Source organism: Sceloporus occidentalis, unplaced genomic scaffold, assembly GCF_023333645.1.
Source record: "Sceloporus occidentalis isolate IW3139 unplaced genomic scaffold, rSceOcc1.0.p SCAF_413, whole genome shotgun sequence".
Classification (NCBI taxonomy): Eukaryota; Metazoa; Chordata; class Lepidosauria; order Squamata; family Phrynosomatidae; genus Sceloporus; species Sceloporus occidentalis.
This window is the reverse complement of record NW_028317393.1, coordinates 26504-52036: the sequence shown is the minus strand read 5'-3', so window position 1 is coordinate 52036 and position 25533 is coordinate 26504. Positions and strand designations below refer to the sequence as shown.

At 44.8% G+C, this 25533-nt stretch overlaps 1 protein-coding gene across 1 annotated transcript; it reads left to right on the top strand.

The window, feature by feature from the left end:
• LOC149272829 (nuclear receptor coactivator 4-B-like) lies at window positions 1-25493 on the top strand. The gene is made up of 13 exons (XM_089506682.1): window positions 1-39; window positions 686-898; window positions 14260-14448; window positions 16253-16387; window positions 17761-17901; window positions 18434-18522; window positions 18847-18955; window positions 19089-19190; window positions 19290-19436; window positions 19879-20829; window positions 22149-22241; window positions 24111-24164; window positions 25425-25493. The coding sequence occupies exons 1-13, from the start codon at window positions 1-3 to the stop codon at window positions 25491-25493; spliced, it is 2331 nt and encodes a 776-aa protein (XP_089362808.1).
• Window positions 25494-25533: the final 40 nt, after the last annotated feature.

Here is a 25533-nt window from a genome sequence, read left to right as displayed (position 1 = left end):
ATGGTGGGCTCCTGGCATCAGGAAGTCCACGTAGAAGCTGTAAGCTAACATAGTCATTATTAGAGAAAGACACGAGTCTCGACCTCCGCTCTGACCATCGGCGAAGCTGAGAGTAAATAACTACAAGGAGCTCGGGGCCCCTCACTATAGAGGTTAGCCCCCAAATGCCACCGGCCATGACCACCTTAACACAGTGGGTTGGGTGCCTCCTTAAACTGCCCATAGTCTCCATCTGATTACACCAACTTTGGATCTAGGTTGCCTTTATTCAAGGCGGGCTCACCTGGCTGTTCCCATTAAATATCTCCTCTCAAGATGGTCCATAGTTGGACGGCCCTCCAATCGGGGGAGTGGGAATGCTCTGAAAGTTGGCCCCCAGCCTACTTAAGCCTTATGTAAAACAGCCCCTTGTAGGCCAGGCTTCCCACCGCTAACACCACCCCAAAGCTGCAGCTTTCCACCTCCCTGCAGGCGAGGCCATGCCACCCTTACTCTTACTCAGTTCCAAGGGGGTCTCGATCGCGTTCAATCAAAACCCTCATTGAATCGATTTCCTTCTTGACTCCAACATGATTGATCATCAAACTCTAACTCATCCTGTCCAGTTACGTTATCTATTGAATCTGAACAGAGCACACCTTCTGCCGGTAGTGGATTCCACATCTTTACTGCTCTTACTGTACAGAACCCGTTGCGCTTGCCCGAATGGGTGGCGTCTCCTTCTTTGTACACTCCTATTAAAGAAGAGGTCATCAGAGAGCTCTGTACGAATAAAATGACGTATATGTACGGCGCATGTCTAATACAATATGAGAAGGTACCATTTCATGCCCTTGGGGTGGCTGCTGCTGCTGAATTGTACGGGTCAACCCCTGTCCACCTGCTAGAATACTGGCAGGTTGGTGAACGTCAGCTCGTCTTCGGTGCAAATATGATGCCACATAATTACCGGGTGTTTTCATCGACTCCATAGAAAGCAACTAGGATTTTCTCGGAAAGATATAGAATATTCCGGAAAGGGTCCAGTTCAAGAATGAGGGAACGAGTCAATTATCACGCCAATGGTCGTTGGTTAATAAATAACGTGCAATGGGCTAAATTTAAGGAATGGGGAAGTAAAATGTGCGTTTAATAAAAATAAAAAAATAAAAATATATATATATATTGGTATTTAAAAAAAAAATTAGTAATTTAAGAATTTATTCCATCATTCCTTTCTTTTGCGGTTATGATGTAATAGCGTATTGCACCGTTTTCATTTTTAGAGAAAATTTAAACTTTAATGCAAGTGGATCTAAAACAGCTGAGTTTATGTGAAAAAAAAAACAAACTTATTGGTTATTTCCAAAAAAAAATAAAAAAAATTATAATAATAATTTCCTAGCAAAATTACATCAATTTATCATTTATTCCATCATATCCCATACTTTTGTGAAAAACTATTTATCATATTTTTTTTTTTTAAGAAAAATGAAATTTTTTGGAGATTAACGTATCATTCATTCACTTTCTGCATTGCGCCCTATCAATCTATTGGGATGGAAAATTCCGTCTTGAATTCATTTTGTCGGATCCTGCTCACACGGAAATAGATTAACCCTTTCTGTGCACCCTGTAATATTTAAGTGGTTGAAATGCACCTGTTTTTTTTTTTAAATATCATCACATGTGTTTTAAATATCCAAATATATCATTCCTATACATCCGCTCCATCGTACACGTATCTTATCGTGCCATATTTTATATTCATTCCACATTGTACAGCGCCGCGCAATATGACGCCGCTATATGAAACCATAAATAATAATAATATGAAGTGTGCTATTTCTATATATATATATATATATTTAGCGATTTTTTTTTAATAATATTTCTGTAGAACTACCTAAATATGTAGGCGGGGCGTATATTTTAAATGTATGGATTGTGGTAGGGCTTTAATAAAAGCAGTTTATGCATTCTGGGTCCGCTGCATTATTCCGGTCGCTAACGCTAAAATGATGTCATATATATGTAATATAATGATGTCATATATATATATGTAATATAATGATGTCATATATATGTAATATAATGATGTCATATATATATGTAATATAATGATGTCATATATATATATATATGTAATATAATGATGTCATATATATGTAATATAATGATGTCATATATATATGTAATATAATGATGTCATATATATAATGATGTCATATATAATATAATGATGTCATATATATGTAATATAATGATGTCATATATATGTAATATACACGATGTATGCTTAAAGTGATGCTCTATCCATCATATACGCTTTAATGCTGGGTGGTCCCTTTAAATCCCCCCTTGCAAATGTATGGGGGGGTCTTCGCTGCACCCCCCCCATTTGCCTCTTTCTCTGCACCCCCCCCCCCCACGTGGTATACTTGCCCCCATCGGCTCCGGCTCAGCAACACACCTGGGTGAATGCAGGTGACTCACTTAGCATATATTTAACCCCTTTGGGACCGGGGGGGGGGGTGTTGAAAATAAAACAAATACATTATTATTATTTATTGTTTTATATAGCGCCATCAAATTCCGTAGCGCTGTACATAAAGCGTAATAATGAATAGATAATAAAAACTATACTAAAATAGGGGAGGGGGGGGATCATATTTTTGGCAAATTGACCCGGCTGCATGGTGGGACATGAAAGGGTTAATATTCCAGGAGTCTCAGGGTCAGCTTCCTGGGAGCTTACAATCTAATGGGTCATCGAGACAGATGGAGGGGGTTGTAGGTTTCAGATCAAGACAAATCAACTGTGATCGGATGAACGAAAGACCGCCGAGGCCTCATTGTTTCTGTTTGTAAGTGGGGAAAATGGATATAGCGGTGTTGGTCCACGAGAAGATGGAGTCCTTGGCGGAAGGAGATACCTTTTCTTTGGCCAACATATAAAAAAATATGCCGAGATGCGTGAGCTTTCGGGACCTCAGCGGTCTCTTCTTGAGATGGAATCACATGATCAGCTTAAGTAAAATGAAAATACTGTTGTGCTACCATGGCAACTAGAGTTCAATGACATCATGTTGGCAGTGGTCCATGTCTTTGTCATTTCAAAAGCACTTAATTTACAAACCAATTGATATGCCCATCACTATGTACGATACCTGTCAAATACTCCTGAGCAAAGAGGGACGTCAGCGGAAGAAAAGAGGGACTGTCCCTATAAAAGAGGGACCCTTGGGAAGTATGCTAACGTAAACTAACTCCAGTCGGGTGCAGTAATAAATGTGATCCAGCAGAGGGCACCCCTGACACACACGGGTACTGCCAGCCGCCTTGCCTGCTCACGTGATTTCCCTCTGCCCCGCCCCCTTTCCGCTTTCGCTCGCTGGACCTGGTACCGGGCGGTGGGACGCCGGCTGTCGGCTCGCCGAGGTCATTTCAAGGCAACCGAGAGGACGCCAGGGGCTCACCGTTACTGAGCGGTGAGTTATCGCTTCGACCTGTTACCCGCTGCCATTGGTCTTTGTTTTGTCTTTTATTCGGGTCACCTCTTTCCAGTGTCGCCCCGGTTATATCTGCGCATGCGCATCTTTCCTACATTCCCTGTAACTGGGCCTCACAAGGGGTGGCGTGAGCATCGACTACATTTGCATTGACAGCTTTTAATGGCATCAAATTATGGCAATTTTTTTTTAGAATTTTCTTTTAATTCATTGAATTAAAAAAATAGTTTTAATGAAATATGGTGTAATTTAATATAAATGGTACCAAATAATGCATTTTTTTTCGAAATTGATTATTTGTAAAATATTAGAATTTCTCACTTTTTTTACTTTATCGCTACAGTAAGCGTTTTAAATACTTTTTTTTTTATTATGACTCAAGTCAAAAGATGCTGTTCACGGTTTATTATTATTCACTATTAATTGTTGTTTTTAAATATTACATTTAAGGAAAGAATATATATATAATTTTTTGTTAATTTAAAAAATTCCTTTTCAATTTATATTTTCAATTTTAGATTTTATATAAAAACTTTCCGGGCCTGGAAACATCCTTTTAGTGCGCTGGATTAAAGAAATCATTATTTTCCTTTTTTTTTTTTTTAAACCCATTTTGGGGACCAGTGACGGAGTGGCAGAGGTTAATAGCGGAGATGCCTGAAGAGCCCCCCCAGGCCTGGATCATGAGGTCCCCCCCTAGGGCACCTGTCACTGGGGTATAAGAAATAGGTAAACAATGCAGCCCATTGGCTGATTGTTGAACCAATGATGGTCTGGATCCGCCCAGTTCCTTTTGGAACCTTTGGCCTCCGTTACAGATACTCAGCTCTTCTGTGAGTGGAGACTTTAGTTGTAGAAACCTTTTATTGGGCCGATGTAGAAAAAACAAAAAATACATTCAGTTATCGAGACCACAGAGGTCCCTTCTTCAGCTAGATTTTTTGTTGTTGTTCTATTAAACCCCCAGCGCTGTATACAGTAATATAACCCCCCAGCGCTGTATACAGTAATATAACCCCCAGCGCTGTATACAGTAATATAACCCCCAGCGCTGTATACAGTAATATAACCCCCAGCGCTGTATACAGTAATATAATCCCCCAGCGCTGTATACAGTAATATAACCCCCAGCGCTGTATACAGTAATATAACCCCCCAGCGCTGTATACAGTAATATAACCCCCCCAGCGCTGTATACAGTAATATAACCCCCCAGCGCTGTATACAGTAATATAGCCCCCAGCGCTGTATACAGTAATATAACCCCCAGCGCTATATACAGTAATATAACACCCCCAGCGCTGTATACAGTAATATAACCTCCAGCGCTGTATACAGTAATATAACCCCCAGCGCTGTATACAGTAATATAACCCCCAGCGCTGTATACAGTAATATAACCCCCCAGTGCTGTATATAGTAATAAAACCCCCAGCGCTGTATACAGTAATATTGAAGTACGTTTTATTTATCACAGAGTCCATCTGAGTGATTAAGACCGAGCTATTCTATTGTTCCCCACAGGCAGTCGGATAAGGAGTCGGGGGGGTTTAGTAGATCGGGGGTCAGATAACAGAGCGAGAATCATACAAACGGCTGATATGCAGCTGCCCGAAAACATTATACAAAACAACAAGAATAACCTCTGTTTTGGGGGAAACAGCAGAACATGCGGCGTTGCTTCCTCCGTTTTGCTGATGTCGGCTGAATTCGTGGAAAGGATCGGCTGCCGGCAGCGAATGTTCCTGGACTCCGTGTCCTTACTTTGTCCTCTGCTGCCACCCCAGCCGGGCCTCCTCACCCCGTTCACCATGAATACTCCTGCCAGGCTTATCTCCCTTACCCCTCGCTCCCCCTCTCCCCTCTGTCCCCTCGCTCCCCCTCTCCCCTTGTTCCCATTGCTCACCCCTCGCTGTCCCTCTCCCATCTGTCCCCTCACTCCCCCCTCTCTCCCCTCCGTCTATCTCTTCACTTGTTGCCCATAAGCTTCACTATCTAAGACTCCCAGGTGGTGGTTCCTCCCCAAAATATCCTCCTCCCTGATCCCTCCATTGATCTGAGGGTCTTGTCCTGTCTTCTGCCCCAATGTCCCCCCCCCCCCCCCCCCCCGTTTATCAGACTCAAGTCCTTCAATAAAATCCCTTAAGAGCCACTTCTTCTGGGAGGTGAATCCATGTTTACTCTGGGATACTCTTGCATGGCTGGTCCATCTTAAGCACTTTGCACCTTCACCTCTTGTGTAATATACACCCCCCCCCCCCCCGCATCGTTTGGCCGGTCCGTCCTCGCCATTTGTTTCTGTAATTTACATCGCGCAACGCCATGGACTATGATGGTGCTATGACGATAACAAACAATAAAATAACCATAGGAGTGATGATGTCATATCTCTGCCCGCTGATGCGTTCATCTGGAGGCATTGGGAAGAATTCTCGCTCGGGGTCAGGCTGATAATCCTGATTTGCTCGGGTTATAGAGGTCCAGCCCCGGCTAATTTCTATGCAAGAAGAGCTGAGCTGGCCCTGCATAATGTATAGCTCAAACAGGGATCGCTTTGTGTACATCCCATAATAATAAAGATCCCTGCATGCCGGCAGCCGATCCTTTTGGAGATTTTATACTGCAGCATTGAAGAGGTTAAAGATTCTCTTCACTGCATATGATAGCTGAGTGGTCCCTTTAACCCTTTATGTTATGCGAGTGACCCCCCCCCCCCCCCCGCAGAGACCACCTGTGCGCATGCACACAAATATATCCTATGTATTTTAACGAGGATGCTTTCCTGCCGCTGATAGGTTACAGGAAGCATATGAAGGTTTTGGGGTGTAATCGTATATCACCCCCGGGATGTGTTATTAGATGAGCGATAATTCCTCCATTGCGTTAGCCTCTATTACTGTATATAGCGCTGGGAGGAGGTATATCACTGTATACAGCGCTGGGGGGGTTATATTACTGTATACAGCGCTGGGGGGTTATATTACTGTATACAGCGCTGGGGGTTATATCACTGTATACAGCGCTGGGGGGGTTATATTACTGTATACAGCGCTGGGGGGGTTATATTACTGTATACAGCGCTGGGGGGGTTATATTACTGTATACAGCGCTGGGGGGTTATATTACTGTATACAGCGCTGGGGGGTTATATTACTGTATACAGCGCTGGGGGGGTGTTATATTACTGTATACAGCGCTGGGGGGGTGTTATATTACTGTATACAGCGCTGGGGGGGTTATATTACTGTATACAGCGCTGGGGGGTTATATTACTGTATACAGCGCTGGGGGGGTTATATTACTGTATACAGCGCTGGGGGGGTTATATTACTGTATACAGTGCTGGGGGGGTTATATTACTGTATACAGCGCTGGGGGGGTTATATTACTGTATACAGCGCTGGGGGGGTTATATTACTGTATACAGCGCTGGGGGGGGTTATATTACTGTATACAGCGCTGGGGGGGTTATATTACTGTATACAGCGCTGGGGGGGTGTTATATTACTGTATACAGCGCTGGGGGTTATATTACTGTATACAGCGCTGGGGGGGTTATATTACTGTATACAGCGCTGGGGGGTTATATTACTGTATACAGCGCTGGGGGGTTATATTACTGTATACAGCACTGGGGGGGTTATATTACTGTATACAGCGCTGGGGGTTATATTACTGTATACAGTGCTGGGGGGGTTATATTACTGTATACAGCGCTGGGGGGTTATATTACTGTATACAGCGCTGGGGGGTTATATTACTGTATACAGCACTGGGGGGGTTATATTACTGTATACAGCGCTGGGGGGGTTATATTACTGTATACAGCGCTGGGGGGGGTTATATTACTGTATACAGCGCTGGGGGGGGTTATATTACTGTATACAGCGCTGGGGGGGTTATATTACTGTATACAGCGCTGGGGGGTTATATTACTGTATACAGCACTGGGGGTTATATTACTGTATACAGCGCTGGGGGTTATATTACTGTATACAGCGCTGGGGGTTATATTACTGTATACAGCGCTGGGGGGGTGTTATATTACTGTATACAGCGCTGGGGGTTATATTACTGTATACAGCGCTGGGGGTTATATTACTGTATACAGCGCTGGGGGTTATATTACTGTATACAGCGCTGGGGGGTGTTATATTACTGTATACAGCGCTGGGGGGTTATATTACTGTATACAGCACTGGGGGTTATTACTGTATACAGTGCTGGGGTTATATTACTGTATACAGCACTGGGGGTTATATTACTGTATACAGCGCTGGGGGTTATATTACTGTATACAGCGCTGGGGGGTTATATTACTGTATACAGCGCTGGGGGGTGTTATATTACTGTATACAGCGCTGGGGGTTATATTACTGTATACAGCGCTGGGGGGGTTATATTACTGTATACAGCGCTGGGGGGTTATATTACTGTATACAGCGCTGGGGGGTTATATTACTGTATACAGCGCTGGGGGGGTTATATTACTGTATACAGCGCTGGGGGGGGTTATATTACTGTATACAGCACTGGGGGGTTATATTACTGTATACAGCGCTGGGGGGTTATATTACTGTATACAGCGCTGGGGGGTTATATTACTGTATACAGCGCTGGGGGGTTATATTACTGTATACAGCGCTGGGGGTTATATTACTGTATACAGCGCTGGGGGGTTATATTACTGTATACAGCGCTGGGGGGGTTATATTACTGTATACAGCGCTGGGGGGGTTATATTACTGTATACAGTGCCGGGGGTTATATTACTGTATACAGCGCTGGGGGGGGTTATATTACTGTATACAGCGCTGGGGGGTTATATTACTGTATACAGCGCTGGGGGGTTATATTACTGTATACAGCGCTGGGGGTTATATTACTGTATACAGCGCTGGGGGGGTTATATTACTGTATACAGCGCTGGGGGGTTATATTACTGTATACAGCGCTGGGGGGGTTATATTACTGTATACAGCGCTGGGGGGGTTATATTAACTGTATACAGCGCTGGGGGGGTGTTATATTACTGTATACAGCGCTGGGGGGGGTTATATATTACTGTATACTATTACTGTATACAGCGCTGGGGGGGTGTTATATTACTGTATACAGCGCTGGGGGGGTTTATATTACTGTATACAGCGCTGGGGGGGTATATTACTGTATACAGCACTGGGGGGGGTTATATTACTGTATACAGCACTGGGGGGGTTATATTACTGTATACAGCACTGGGGGGGGGTTATATTACTGTATACAGCACTGGGGGGTTATATTACTGTATACAGCACCTGGGGGGGGTTATATTACTGTATACAGCGCTGGGTGTTATATTACTGTATACAGCGCTGGGTGTTATATTACTGTATACAGCGCTGGGTGTTATATTTCTGTATACAGCGCTGGGGGGTTATATTAACTGATACAGCGCTGGGGGGATATATTACTGTATACAGCGCTGGGGGGGTTATATTACTGTATACAGCGCATGGGGGTTATATTACTGTATACAGCGCTGGGGGTTATATTACTGTATACAGTGCTGGGGGGTTATATTACTGTATACAGCGCTGGGGGTTATATTACTGTATACAGCGCTTGGGGGGTTATATTACTGTATACAGCGCTGGGGGTTATATTACTGTATACAGAGCTGGGGGTTATTACTGTATACAGCACTGGGGTTATATTACTGTATACAGCGCTGGGGGTTATATTACTGTATACAGCGCTGGGGGTTATATTACTGTATACAGCGCTGGGGGGTTATATTACTGTATACAGCGCTGGGGGTTATATTACTGTATACAGCGCTGGGGGGGTTATATTACTGTATACAGCGCTGGGGGTTATATTACTGTATACAGCGCTGGGGGTTATATTACTGTATACAGCACTGGGGGTTATATTACTGTATACAGCGCTGGGGTTATATTACTGTATACAGCGCTGGGGGTTATATTACTGTATACAGCGCTGGGGGTTATATTACTGTATACAGCGCTGGGGGTTATATTACTGTATACAGCGCTGGGGGCATACAGCTCCTGAACCTAAGACGAGACCAACGACTGATTAAGGTTTTTGTCTTTGCAAAAGGAAAGAAACGGGCAGACTAGACGGGGCCGAAAGGGGCCGACCCGCCGGTGAATTCTTGGTCTATTTTTAACCCTATAATAGTGCTTGCGACAGAAAGTAAGAGGCGTAGAGTCAGAGTGGGACCTCATCGCCCTCCAGTCCCAGAGACAGCCACGAAAAGGTTAAAGCTGCTGTTCCACCTAACTTGAACTCCGTGGGATCTTTGCTGCTGTAAGGACCCTAATCAGCCGTCTGTCTCGTCTTAGATTCAGGAGCCGTATGTCTGTCCCTCTCACTGTATTACCCTCTACCACCTCTGCTGTGTGCTGTTCCATTAGAGCTTACAGGGGCAGAAGGGGTTAGCAGCGGTTACCAGGGCCCCTGGAACCCCCTTCCTAGTAGCCAGACCCCTCCAAGGCCATATTCTGACTTTAAGGCGATGTTCCCATCTAATTGGGGTGGATAGATCGGCTATTGATTAGTTTTCCTGTGCGAGACGCTATTGGATCATTGAGCGCTTCGTAAACCTAGAATAGTAATAGAATGACCCCCCCGCCGGCGAGTCCTGTCGTTCTACCGGACCAATGCAGTTTAACCATAACATTTCCTCTCGTTCCCGATTTTGCCGGGGACCACTCAATTGTCATGTGACATAAAAGTAGGCTCTGATAGGCCGCTGCTGTGCAAAATGGGAAAAGCTTTTTTAAAACGCTTGTGGTGGTTTTGTGTATTTAACCGAGGCGGGCGACCAGTTTGTGTAAGTGGAACATCAGCTTTAACCATTTGTTTGCCGGAGAAATAAATATATATATAAAATATGATTTTTAGCTTTAAAAATATTGTATTTTTTTTTTTTTAGCACTCAGTTAACCCCAAAACTACTGACCTATGTCCTTATAATTTATGTCTCATAATTAAAAAAAGGAACCCGAGCTGCCATACCGGACGCCAGAGTTATGTTGCAAACTCTTTTTTTTTTTTTGGGGGGGTGCTGTTGCTGTATTTCCTGATAAAAGTGAAAATAAAAAAAAAGCTATTTATACTCCTGATGATGAAATACGTTCTGCGCCGTGATAATGAACTTCCTTAACGCGGGGAAACTGACTGAGCTCTACCAGACACAGAAAACATAGAATCCGCCGGCAGGGTCGGCCCCCTTCGGCCCCCATCTGGTCTCCCTGTTTTTCTGATCTAAAGTCTCAAACCTTAATCAGTGGTTGGTCTCTTCTTAGATTCAGGAGCCGTACGCCTGTCTCTTGTGTGTGTTTAAACCCCTTCATGACACAGGGACGTATTACCCACCGATATTATTATTTATTATCTTTTATTTATATAGCTTGAGTATCCAGAGACCCCCCCAAAAACCTCTGAGAAAAAAACCCAAAAAAGACTGCACTGATGTCACCATGACATCACAAGGGGTACTGTCTTGTTCCAAGAGAGATCACTCAAAAGACCTTAAAGGGATCTACAGTAAAAATTTATATAAAAAAAAAACTTTATTAGATATATATATATATATATAATGTATAAGGGTGAAGCCGTATTAGTCCAGTAGACACGATGTATTGCAGAGTATGCGGCGATACCTCTTTTATTGGACTAACATACCGTATTTGCTCGATTATAAGACGAGGTTTTTTCCAGAGCAAATGCTCTTATAATCGGGGTCGTCTTATAATCAGACCTCAAATAGGTCTGATTTATGAGACTGAGATCCAGATCCCCCGCAGCGATGCAGGGGACCTGGATCCTCCTGTGTTAAATGGGGGGTGTAAGGCATTTCTGGAGGCAGAGTTGCCCTGTGTAAATGCCTTTTAAACCCCTTTAATGCCACTCTGCCTCCTGAAATGCCTTTTACCTCCCTATATGCCACTCTGCCCCATAATATGCCTTTTATAACCCCCTTAAATGCCAGAGTGGCATGTAGGGGTATAAGGCATTTCTGGAGGCAGAGTGGCACATAGGGGGTCAAAAGGCATATCATGGGGCACAGTGGCATTTAGAGGGTTAAAAGGCATATCATGGGGCACAGTGGCATATATGGGGTATAAGGCATTTCTGGGCAGAGTGGCAAGCCTGGGGCAGATGTGCGTAACTGGGAGGGCAGGTTGAAAAGAAAAAAAAAAAAGGAAATAAAAACAAAATATTTTTCTCAATCATAGCTTTATTAACAAACAATTGTTCACATAGTTTACATGAACTAACATTTACTGGTAAAACTTTTAACTATGGGGTCGTCTTATATTCGGGCTTTTTTTTCATAAGTTAATATTCAGATTTTGGGGGGGGGGGGGGTCTTCTTATAATCGAGCAAATACGGTAATATTAAAAAGACAAGCTTCCGAAGCAATACCAATCAACACGATAGAGGTTACAACTTAAAACAAGTGATGGTATAAGGGAAGGGGGGGGGGTCGTAAATAATAGGGCTGGAGGTGAGAAATGCAGAGAGGTAGAGAGAGAACCACGTTTGCCGATGTACATGAGTAAGAATCTTTGATGCTGTATGTTTTGTTGTTGTGACTGGCCGTGTTTCTGTCACATATATGTTGGCGGAGTTTGCAGCGGGATTTGTTGCGTGGTACGGTGCCATTCTGTGTATGCGCCTGTTCTGGGGCCAGTTTGCTGCGCACCAATCTTTTCCTCAGGTTTGGTGGTTGTTTGAATGCCAGTATTGGGGGCTGAGGGAATATCTTTTTCAGTATGGGGTCTTCTGAGAATATCGGCTGTAGGTCCGTAAATTAGAGGACTGCACTGGGAGGCGGGTCCCGCGGTTCCCGCCAAAAAACTTGCGGGCGGTCTTGCTGGGGCTGCGGGCGGGAGCGGGCGGTCAGGCACTGTACCTGCGGGTCCCGGTAATCCCGCGCAGTCCCACAAGGCTGCCTTCTCGCTGCTCCATTACAGTGTCTCCTATCTTGCTCTGCCCAGGAACGAGGCGGAGTCACGCGATGTGACGTCACTTCCTGTGACTCCGCCTTGTTCCTGGGCGGAGCAAGAGGAAGAGACGCCGTGAGGGAACAACTTGCGGGACTGCGCGGGAAATCAGGTAAGGAGGCGGGCGTGATTGGCCACAAATGTGGCGGGAGCGGGCAGGATTGGCCACAAATGTGGCGGGAGCGGGCAGGATTGGCCACAAATGTGGCGGGAGCGGGACACCCACATTGCGGGAGCGGGATTCAAAAAGCAGTCGCGCGCAGGGCTCTACTGTAAATGACGCCTTGTTTAGTGTGTTTGGGATGAAAGCTTGAATTGTGAAGGTAGCTGTACCTGTCCGTGGGTTTTCTATACACGGAAGAGTGAAGAAAGCCGGAGGTGACGGTCCTGCCGCAGTCCAGGAAGCTCACGCTGTGTTTTGAGAAATTCATTTTGAGTTTTATAGATGGGTGGAATGAATTGAAAGATTCGTGGAATTTTTAAAAGGTTTTCTTCTCCTTCTGTCCATATTATGAAGATGTCGTCGATGTAACGGTAATAATTATGCGGCTTGTGGGGGTGAGTGGCTAGGAATCTCGGTTCCAAGTCAGCCATGAAAAGGTTGGCATATTGCGGTGACATTTTGGTGCCCATGGCTGTCCCGGTCATTATGTTAGTCCAATAAAAAAGGTATCACCGCATACTCTGCAGTACTCTATTTTTTGACATTGTGTATGTGTATATATATATATATATATATATATATATATATATATATATATATATATATATATATATATATATATATATGAAATAAAAAAAAAAAAAAAGAAATAAATGGCCCCTTTCACTACAAATATACCTAAAGATATGTTTTTTGGTCCCTCCAATCCAAAGTTCAAGAATAGTAATAATAATAATAAAAAAAAATGTAATAATAGAATATAATCATAAAATAATAATTATTTCTTAAACCTCCGGTGACTTAGAGGGGTTAAGTTCTCTCACTCTATAAACCGCTACCACCCCTGCTGGGAGGCTGTCCCACTCATCTATCTCCCTTTCAGTAAAAAAAAAAAAGAAGATATTGCGTTTCAAGTTACGCCTGGGAAAGAACTCCTAATTATGTAAATTTCTGGGATTAGCACACTTTAGAATAACAGACATAATGAAATACATAAGGGAAGGCGCAGCGCTCTAATTCGCAATCAGATAATTAATTATGCCGTCAACCAGCGATTAACCCCTCGTCAGCCAGCATCCGTTACAAAGTGTTAAATAGCCAAAGGCGTTCAATGTGTGAAGCGTTATTATTGGTAAATTATCGAATATTTTTGTAATATATTTTTTCCCTCTTTCTTGTTTGTATACATAGCACGTTGCTTGTATACAAAGAGTTAATCTTTTCAGGGGTATTTAATCATTTATTGGGTATTTTATATGTTTTAATATCCCCTGCCTTAAAAAAAAAAAAAAAAAAAAACTTTTTGGGAATATTTAATGATCTTTTTTTTTTTTTTTTTTTTCTTCATTTAAACCGTATTTCTTGCTTTTCTTAAATATAGGACTTTGTACACAAAAAAAGGGAACTGATTTTGGGTTATGTAACCATTTTTTATATATATATATTTAATGCTTTTCTTAAATATAGGACATTTTGGGTTATTTAATCATTTATTGTTTATTTTATTATTTTGCATATTTATTGCGCTTTGTGCAAACAGGTGATTGCTTCCAGACAGCGCAGCGACTCCCTGTCGTCCCTCAGGTTCCCCCCCCAGCACCTCCCCTGTTGCTCCGCTGCGTACGTGAGCCGGAAGGCTGCCCTGGTGGCCGCTGTCTGTGGGCCCTGGCTCCGCCCACTCCTTGCGTCATCGGCCTGTCTTTAAGCCGCTGCACATCCGGCGCCGGTTTTTTTTCCAGCTGCAGCGGGATCCGGGGCTTCACGGCGAGCCAGGTACCGGCCGGCGCTGCGTGTTAGGGCTCGGTTTACGGGTACCGTGATCTGTATCGTGTGGATATGATTATATATAATGTATATTGGATCTGTTTGTAGCTCGGTAATCGGTGTTCCGGTGCGCTCTGTTTATGCTTCCCCCGGGGCGTCACTCTCCTGCGTGTGCCCGTTGTCGTCGCTGTCAGCGCTGTCGCCTTTGTCATGACATTGGACGTGACGTGTGCTTGAACTCTAATATCCTCCTTATGTCACCCGTAGAGAGCGCCTGCAGAGGCCGTAGCGTTGTCTGTGTTTTTTTTTTTTTTAACCGTTTATGGCGCGTGTGACACGTCTGCCGTTTGATTTTAGTTATGTGCAGCGCTGCGGTATGTGTTTGCAATACGTATATATCTCGAATGTTTAATGTGAATAATACGTGACTTTGTTTCTGTTCTACGCCTTCCAGCGGATCCGCAGGCTCAGTAGCACCATGCCGCGACTCTCTGTATTATGTTGTGGTTCTGAGAGGGCGGTAAATAATGGAACAGCCTCCCAGCAGAAGTGGTAGAGGGTAATACAGTGAGGGGATTAAACATGCATGGGATAGACATACAGCTCCTGAATCTAAGACGAGACCAACGACTGATTAAGGTCTGACTATTTACAGCAGGAGAAAAGGGGGATTAGACGGGGGCCGGATGGGGCCGGCAGGTCGCGTGTAAAAGGCATGTTGTGGGCAGCGCTCCGGTAAACACGCAGGAATTTGTGAGGCAGCGGAGCGTCTGGCAGCTGGAATGTCACATAGTCTGCCCCTTCATTGTGTGTCAAAGTACATCGACCTCGCACTCATGCCCGCACACTCACTCATTCGCACACTCACACTCATGCCCGCACACTCACTCATGCCCGCACACTCACTCATGCCCGCACACTCACTCATGCCCGCACACTCACTCATGCCCGCACACTCACACTCATGCCCGCACACTCACACTCATGCCCGCACACTCACTCATTCGCACACTCGCACTCATGCCCGCACACTCACTCATTCGCACACTCATGCCCGCACACGTATGAGAATTCCCAGTGCAGCAAATCTAAATTCACCCCCAGATGTTTTCTTTTCATTGATCACTCGAGGGGTTCTTTATTGGCATGTATTGCCCCAGAGTTTTTGCCCCAATCTCTTGCCCCCAGTAGGTTATGGTGGATATCCCTGCTTGAACGCAGGTGACTTCATTTTGCGTGTCCTCCAATTGCCACGAGGGCCGGTATTTGAGCCGCTTGGCGAATGACTACATAGAATCTTCGTGTATTAAAGGGTTAATATTCCGGGATCGCCGAATGCCCATCCCATGCGTGCTTAGATTCCCTCGCTGTGTCGGCCTCTGCCACTTCTGCTGGGCGGCTCTTCCGCTTATCCACCCCCTTCTCAGTAAAGTAAAATGAGTGTAGACTCGGATTGGTGCGTCTTAGGGGCCGGGAGGAACGTTTCAGAGGATTAACCCCTTGTTTTATATATATATATATGATTTTAATAATATAATTGTGTATATAATATACAGATATGTTGGCCCATTGTACGGCGCTGTGGAATATGTTGGCGCTATATAACTGGATAATATTTGCTGAGCTTCTGATAAAGTAGTGTCCGCCGGGCACCGTCTCCTGCCCCGCCAGCCTCACCGATAACGAATGCATATAATAGATGAACCTCCTATTCGGGGGCCGGCTTTGGCTGGCAGACTCGGCCCTCCGGAATTCCTGCGCGCGTCGGTCGCAGAAGTCGATTCACTCTCCCGTCTTTGTTTTTTCTTTACAGAGGGACATGGACTTCCAGATGGGCTCGCGTGCCGGGGACCCGCTCTCCAAGTGCCTCCGCGCAAGAACCGAGCTGGAGGGGGCCATTTCAGCCGTTCTGAGGGCCGAGCATGAAGTGAAAGACAACGGGAGAGAGGTAGCGCCTGAAGGAACACTCGCCTGTCTGAGTGCCTGCGCTCCAAGCATTAATAGGGGACGCTCGCCGTCGGAGTGCCTGCGCTCCAAGCATTAATAGGGCCGCTCGCTGTCGGAGTGCCTGCGCTCCAAGCATTAATAGGGGACGCTCGCCATCGGAGTGCCTGCGCTCCAAGCATTAATAGGGACGCTCGCCGTCGGAGTGCCTGCGCTCCCAGCATTAATAGGGACGCTCGCCCGTCGGAGTGCCTGCGCTCCAAGCATTAATAGGGGACGCTCGCCATCGGAGTGCCTGCGCTCCAAGCATTAATAGGGGACGCTCGCCATCGGAGTGCCTGCGCTCCAAGCATTAATAGGGGACGCTCGCTGTCGGAGTGCCTGCGCTCCAAGCATTAATAGGGACGCTCGCCCGTCGGAGTGCCTGCGCTCCCAGCATTAATAGGGACGCTCGCCGTCGGAGTGCCTGCGCTCCCAGCATTAATAGGGACGCTCGCCCGTCGGAGTGCCTGCGCTCCAAGCATTAATAGGGGACGCTCGCCCGTCGGAGTGCCTGCGCTCCAAGCATTAATAGGGGACGCTCGCCGTCGGAGTGCCTGCGCTCCCAGCGTTAGAGGAGCTGCGCGCTGATAATTGGGACTCGCTGAGCCCCGAGTTTGTTTTTTGGCGAGCGGCCGGTGTAGTGCGATAGAGCGAGGTTACTTCACCCCGCCGCTGGTGATAAGAGCCACTCAGAACAGCAAAACTCGCCAAGTCAGCTGGATTGGTATCTCCCGAAATATTGGTATCTCCCGTAACCCCCTGTCTTTGTGTTTAGATAAAGTCGATGATGTCATTTGGTAACTCGTGATGAAATTAAGCAAATAAGTAGCTGAAGGGGGAGGTGTGGATAGGGTTAAATGCATATGGAGGGGGGGGTTCTATGTTGACAAGGTGGACATGTCATACACATGAGAGTTGTCCCCCCCCCCCCCATAGGGATCAACATACGGCAGCACTGAGGGGCCAAATCTGAAGGTTCCGAAGCCAATAGCTCTGTTTGTGAAAAGATCTGGGAGCCCTGAGCTGATTAACCCCTTCAGACCAGGCTCACAATGCATCCTCATGAATGGGTATAAGGAGAACCTGCTGTCCTTAAGGGGTTAATATGAGCAAAACGCGTCAGGTCTGTAGACTTTAATCGTAGCGGTTAGAATGGACGAGGAGGACCTTAAAGAATCTGGGCTTTTAACCCTGCGTGAGACGCCTAGCAAGGATCTTAATCGTGTGTGTGAGGACCCTATATATCCGCATACAGCTTAATCGTAACACGTGTTCATCGCGTGGCCTTTGTTGGCTTCTTCTATAACGTGAACTGTCGTCTGTTTCCGCTTTCAGGTAAAGGCTCAGATCCACTCCTGCGTCAGCCGTCACTTGGAGTGCCTGCGCAGCCGCGAGGTCTGGCTCCTGGAGCAAGCGAACCTCATCCAGCAGTTGAAGGAAGAGACCCTCCAGCAGCAGGCCCAGCAGCTCTACTGGGTAAGGCAGCCGGCCCCCTCCACTGCTCAGCACATAGGGGTCCCCACGCCCAGTCGTTCCCAGAAATAACCCTTAATCATGTGACATTTTGCTTCCTGCTTTATTTAACGGGGGACGCACTTAATTGTCACATGTCATGAATAATAACCATGTGTAATATGTATGGTGTGTAATATGTATAGCTGGAATACATGTATAGTGTGTAATATATGTATAGCTGGAATATATGCGTCTATATGTATAGTGTATAATATGTATAGTGTGTAATAATATATGCGTCTATGTATAGTGTGTAATAATATATGCGTCTATATGTATAGTGTGTAATAATATATGCGTCTATATGTATAGTGTGTAATAATATATGCGTCTATATGTATAGTGTGTAATAATATATGCGTCTATATGTATAGTGTGTAATAATATACGCGTCTTATATGTATAGTGTGTATAATATGTATATGTATAGTGTGTAATTTAATATATGTATAGTATGTAATATATGCGTCTATATGTTTCCCCCCCCTTCTAGTTGCATGGACAGTTCAACTGCCTCATTCACCAGCTGGAAACCCCCCACAGCAACGATCTGGCCAATCAGATCACAGTTTGCTTGGAAAGGTAATTAGCATTTTTTTTCTCTTCTACTAATGCCGTCAACTTCAACTCTATCTTCTCTTTGCTCAGTAATATATATATATATATATATATATATATATATATATTTATATATTGAAATTTTTATATTTATATTATTTTTATATATATTTATATTATTTATATATATTTATTTTTATATTTTTATATATATATTTATATTTTTATATTTTTATATATTTATATTTTTATATATATATTTATATTTTTATATATATATTTATTATTTTTATATTTATATTATTTTTATATATATTATTTTTATTATTATTGTTTTATTTATTTTAGGTTGGGAAGCCTCGCTCTCAAACCAGAGACGTCCTCGGCCTTGTACTTCGAAGCTGATGCCGCTTTCCTCCGTCAGGCTATTACTTCCTTTGGTTCTGTCAAAACTGAGGTGGGTTAAAAAATAACAACAAAAAAAACCCCAAAAACTCGACATTTGAGGTTTTCTATAGTCTAACTCATTTTTATATAATTTTTTTAAAAAATTTTCCCTTAAATTTTTTTTTTTTTTTTTTTTTTTTTAGAATTCTGAAGAAAAACCAGCCCAATTTAACGGCGCCCCGTGCACTTTTGTGTCCCAAAATCCATGGCTTCTCCACAATTGCTTCGTTCCGGCCGCTGCGCAGGTACGGTTGCTTCTAATAAAAATAGTTATTTTTTTTATTCGGCGGACAAACAGCTTTTTTTTTTTATATATTGTCCTTTTTTTATTATTATTAATACAGAGACCTCTGTCGGAAACGTTGTCGGACAGCTCACTCTCTGATTGGCTGATGGAAAAAAAGTCTAACCAATCTCAGAGCTCCGATGTGTGCGTTCCGAGTTTTTCCCCCCAGGATTGGCTGCCAAAGAGTCGCGCCGCCGACATCCAGGTAATTGGCGCTCGGCAAGCGACACATCCGGTTTGTTGGTCATGGAGGGGCAAAAAATACCAAAGCTTCTGAGAATTGCCCCAATATGTTTTCTTTTCTAGCCCTAGCAGGCGTCGTCAGCGCTTTAGGTTATTGCATAGGGGGTATAAAGCGGGGGGGGGGGGATACGTTACGTGTGAGTAGATCCTGCCCCAAAGAGCTTATGGTCCAAAGCAGTAGGTCCATATCTTCTGGATGTTCTGCTCATCAAGACAGGCGGACAGAACGGGCCCTCGTCTGGAAGTTTAATAAACTAGGTGGACCCCAAAGAAATCTGTTTACGTTGTAAGCGATCTCGTGAAGAAGGGGATCCTGTGGAGTGTTGTGTTTGGGGGTCCGCAGCGGTTTTGCGACATGTTAATGTGTTTGGTGGTCTGTAAACATCCCATATCTGCTATTGCAGGACGGCTCCTCTAAACCCCAAGCCTTTAGTATGGAGAAGATCTGGGGTCAACTGGGGGAGCTGCACAACTGGCTGCTGCAGTCCGAAGATCAGACCGAGGAGGCTTCTGCCCGTCCGCGCCTCAGCTCCCTCTCCGGCTCCTTTGAGAAAGTTTGCGACGAAGACTTTGACCTCCGGGATCAGGAGGACGTGGATATGTCCGAGTGGCTGGTCTCCCCCGTAGAGCGAGAAGATACGACGGACGCGGCGGACAAGTGGAGGCTGGTGTTCAAGCCCTTCTTCGAGGACTACAGCCTGAGCGACTGGCTGCCAAAAGTGGAGTCTTGCGGCAACTGCTGCGGCGGCCAAACCGCCGCTCTGGAGATCGAGAACCTCGGAAACCTGAAGTGCCTCAACGAGCAGCTGGTGGGCAAGGCGGCTGCCGGTCCCGGTAACGACATGTGGCTGCTGCAGCGGAGCCAGCCGGCGCTGAGGGTGAGCGACGTCTGCAGAGCCAACGAGCCGTGCTCCAGCTTCTCCGAGTGCGTGTGCGACGACAGCTGCGAGAAGGACGCGCTGAAGAAGTGGCTGCTGAAGAGAGAAGGCAAGGACAAGAACGGCGTTCCGCAGCATCCGGAACACGAGCCGGAGAAAGCGGGGCCCCCCGCCGACGCGTGGCTGCACCCCTGCAGAAGAGCTGCGGAGGACCAGTCCCACCCCAAAAATCTAAGCCAACACGACCCCTGCCTCAAGCAATGGAAAGCCTTGCTCGAAGCCCCCCTAGCCACTTGGGTGGCCAATTCTGGCAAAACCGAAAAGGCGAGCGAGGAGACGTCCGAGAGTAAGTGGAAGCCCCCCGGCTTGAGTCCCCCGCCCCAGAACTCCGGCCCCTGGGTGTTGGCCTCCCAGAGCACAGATAAGTCGGACCTGCCTGCCGTGGAAGATAAGTGGTTACTTCGCAAGAAAGCACATGTAAGTGTCCGATAGCGGAGCCGCCCGACGGCGACCGGCGCCCGCGTGTAACCCCACCCCCTTTTTTTTTTTTTGCGTTTTTAGAGATGTATTAGTACAGGGGCGTCCAACGTGCGGCCCTCCAGCTGCTGCAGGACTACATCTCCCATACTCCTCAGCCAGCCCCTTAGCTGAAAGAGCATTATGGGAGATGTAGTCCAGCAGCTGGAGGGCCGCACGTTGGACGCCCCTGTATTAGTACATTTTAGAACTTTTCTTTTTGGTGTTTTTGTGACGTTTTAGTCCCGCGGTGCGTTCCGAGCCCCTTCTGCCGGCTTGGTTTGGGGGGGCTTGCTGGCTTTTAGGCTTGGTCTTCTTGGTTCCGCAGAGAGCCCCATTTTTTTCCGAAGTCTCGTCGGCTGTGCAGACGTCCCCGCTCTTTACGATGTACTGCGGTCCGTTGAGCCCGCTCTGTGGAGCGTAGTTGGCGGTATCCATGGAAATGGGGTGTATCCATGGAGATAACGCCTTATTTTCTGTAGCTGACGGAGACCAGGAGCCGTCGGATCAATCTTTCACTGCTTTTTACAGTGTAGTTTTTTTTCGTAGCAGTACCAGTTGCCCCCGTGATTATTAACCCCTTAAGGACAGGTTGTTTTTGTTATGTTTTGTACCCTTTGGGGTGCTCGTGTTTAGCGGTCATTTTTCTCCTCGCCCGTTTAGTGTAATCCACGCACATTTATAGTTTTTTTTCTGCACGTACCATAGATCACTTTCTAAGCTTGTTTAATGAAATGACGTGCCTGGCCCGTCATTGGACGTTAACGGGTAAAAAAAAAAAAGCAAAACGGTGCTAAAGGGTTTTTTTTATATTTAAAGGGACACTCTATCCATTAGATGGACTTTTAATGCACATGAGAGCCGAGTGTCCCTTTCACATTTTTGTGTATTTACCCCCTCCAAATGCATTGGGGGGGGGGGATTCATCACAATCAGTCCCTAAGCATTTGTCGTCTTTACCTGCGCCTCCTATTTATTCCTCCCCTTACAGGTTAAGAATGCATATGTAAAGTACTCTTACCACGCTATACTGCCTCGCCTGTGAAGAACGCACCTTAAACAACTACTTCTTAAGTCTTTTGGACGAAGGGGTCTCATAGCGGCGGTGATGACCTCGACGTTGATGCGAATTAGGATCATGGCGCTTTTTTTTTTTTTTTTTTTGTGCAAAATATACACAAAAATCTCTTGTTTTTGCATAATTTTGCGAATTTTCCTGGAGTATTACTGCTGCCTGCTCGTCGCGCATGATCAGATTATCCTTTCTCTTTCCTTTTCAGGACTATTATGGTCTAAACAGCGTCTGTGACCTGTTCACCTGCATGAAGTTAGCCGCCGACAAAGACAAGTGGTTATACCGCAGTCCCCTGCAGGTAACCGTCCCTTTTAACCCCTTAAGGACAATGGGCGGTCCCTAAACCCATTGAAAACCATGCATTTTGAGCCCCGTACATGTATGGGCTTTGTCATTAAGGGGTTAAATTCCTGCCTTAACGTAAGCGAGGTTGTTTTGCCCTTGTTTGTGTGGGGGGGTGCTTCTACAAAATCCCTCCATGCATTTGCAAGGTGCCCCTAGGCTCTCCTACATTTAGTGTCCCTTTTAAATTATATTCACACTGTATAAATTATTTTTATTTTTTTTACCTTCTCTTTCCATTTTTTGCCATTAACCCCTCGAACGATCTCTCTCTTTCTAGATGTGAAGCACCTTTATGAATCCTTGAACCCACCGTCGACCTTCTCGCCGAGGACGCGCATCCTTAATATCTTCCTGCGCTCTCCTGCCGCAAATATTTTACTAATCATTTATACGCATTAATATATCGCCCTTATTATTAAAAAAATAATAATAATAATAAAAAAATAAAAAAAAAAGTGGGGGACAAAACGCAACCGTCATAATTTCTATTTCCATGGTTTGGTACACTCGAGCTGTAGCCAACCTTGCTGCTAGGGTATCGGTTTTTATTTTAATTTTTTTTTTCTCTCCACAATTCTGCAAAAACATCAGAGGTGATGACATCAGAGGGTAATTGACATTATCCTCATTTTTGTGTTTTTTATTTTAATTTGTAAGTTTAAAGCGCACAACATCCACGTATGACCCGATAACTAGTGTTCAGCCAAATCAAGCCACTGTACGCGTACACTCTAGCCTAATTACACACCGGACAGATAGCAGCAAAGCAGACGAATAGCGCATTTTATTTTATTTTTTAACTTTTTTTTTTTTCCCCAGCATCCTTTGGCCGGTAGGAAGCGGTTGGGTTCAACAATAGCAAACTTTTTTTTTTATTATTATTATTTTTCTTCAAGTTTAATGTTCTAATTGTTGAGTTATCATAGAACTTAAATCTTAACCACAAATCCAGCCTTGACAGCCAACAAGCAACCAAGAATAATCGTTGTTTTATGAGGTTATAACTGGTTGAACAAGGTTTTTTTTTTATTTTGTTTTATTATTTTTTTGTGAAGTTTTTTTCAGGCTTAAAGCTGATTAAAATGCAGAAAGGGAAAAGACTGCATCCTAAAGCGAAATTAATGTGACTCAAGTACCGGGTGTAGATTTCGTCACAATAAACACGCGTTACCATGGTATTTGTAGGAGAGATATCACAGAAAAAGGCAATTTTTTTCTATTTTAATCAAACTTTTGAAATATTTTAAGTGCTGTTTGGATTCTGGGAACGTCGGGGGAGGGGAAACGTTTTATTTCTCGTTTGTGTGTTTTAGGGTTTATTTTTGTGTCTCTCGGACCCGTCGCGTTCCCTGCAGCAAAGAATAAACATAAATCACGTTTCCGAGCTCGCAATGTTTTCCGTGTAGCAGTGCCGCTGTCGAATCTCCTTTTCTAACCGCGTCCGCCCCCGATTCCGAGCGAATTGTTACCGCATAATGTTCAGATTCTGTTTCTCATTAAAGAAATTCGGCAATAATTTTGACTTTGAAAATTTTTTTTTTTTATTATTAATAAGCAGCTTGTGATTGGCGGCTTGTAAGTCTCGAATGAATTAATTAATGAATGAATGGCTTTCTGTATCGGTGTTAAAGGGCCGATTCCATCCCCAAAAGTGTGTGAATAAATAAATATATATACAATTTTGTTTTTAAATGCGAGTTAGAGGGGGGACGACAACTATTTTTTTTATACATGTTGGGGTCTCTGCACCGCATTTGTCTGCGTGAGAATCGGTGCAGACGTTCTTAAGTTACCGGTGTTCTGTCTCCTGTTTCCTCCCCAGCTGCCTTTACGGGACACAGGAAGCATTCCTAGGTATGCTTCTCGCACGCGCTCAGTATCCGTCCCATGGAAATCCATACAAAACGCGCTCCAGGGTACATTTGACATGAAAACGGTTTTTGTAGCGCCCGTTTTTCAGAGATAACGCATTCGTGGAATTCTCTGACTGGTAATAATTACCGCTCGGCGGCAGATTTAGTCACTTGTATGAGTTTCTCGCTTTAGTAGATTGGGGCTCAGATAACAGACACCCCTCCCGAGTCCTTAGCAGCATGCTCGTGGTAAACAATAGAATGGCTCGGTCTTAATCAGACAGAAGGACTCTATTGAAAGTCTATAGGAATGCTAATGAAGTCGGTTCCTCCACCCAGCATCAGCTCGGTGTGGGGTTCGAGCCGGGAAAGTCACCCCGAAACATTGTGACTGACAATGGCCGCCTCGGGATCTGCAGATAAAGGGAGTGTATTGGGAGAAAATGAGGTCTCTGACATTACTGTATACAGCGCTGGGGTGGGCTGCCATGTGACATGTCGGGTGGTCCTGTTCCCAAATTGAGAGCCATAAACCTGTAACGTCTTAGAACAGGGGTCTTCAAACCGCAGTGCTCCAACTACATATCCCATTATCCTCTACCAGCTGTATTGCTAAAAGAGGATCATGGGAGATGTAGTCTTGGAGAACATGTTACAAGTACCCTACTCAGCTCCACGATTATGCACCAAGCCGCCGAACCCCTAACGTACCGGCTCGGGTTGGTTTCCGAAACCCTTTGAATGTAGGGACTGTCAGAAGCGCTGCTGAGAGAGTTGCCGCTATGTAAATAGATATGGGGGGGGGGGGGGTTAGAAAAACCTTCTATTTTGGATATATTTAGGGGTTTTGTCGCATTTGATGATCCGCCGGGAATGGAAAAACTCGAAGCTCCGTTAGTTTGTCTTGAAAATAAGCTTTTGACGCCCAAAGTGAATCCACACGACGGCTAAAAGTCAGCACCACGCTTTATTACAGCCACCCAGATTGTTCTGGTGTTAAGAACATATATAATATATATAGAGAGCCATGTGCTCTGACCGACCAGTCCTGTAAAGCATGGTTTTTACAACATACAGCTCAAAAAAAATATTTTTTTATTCGCCGGAGAGGGGAGAGGAAAAACCAAAAATCACTATTTTCGATGAAGTGGCTCGATTTAACAAAAATAAAAAAAAAAGTGCAGAATTATCATTACAATACACAAAATTCTTAAATATATATCTGGTTGGAATTAGATTTACTTAAATATATGGGGGGTTTTTGGCCTCTCTTATTGACACAGACCACGCCGCCGCGCATGTTTAACTTCTTGCCCCGGAGAGCCAGCGCTTTCTGTCCGTCCACGAAATGATCCCCAAAGTAGGGGAAAAAAAAAAAAGGTCGACAAAGGT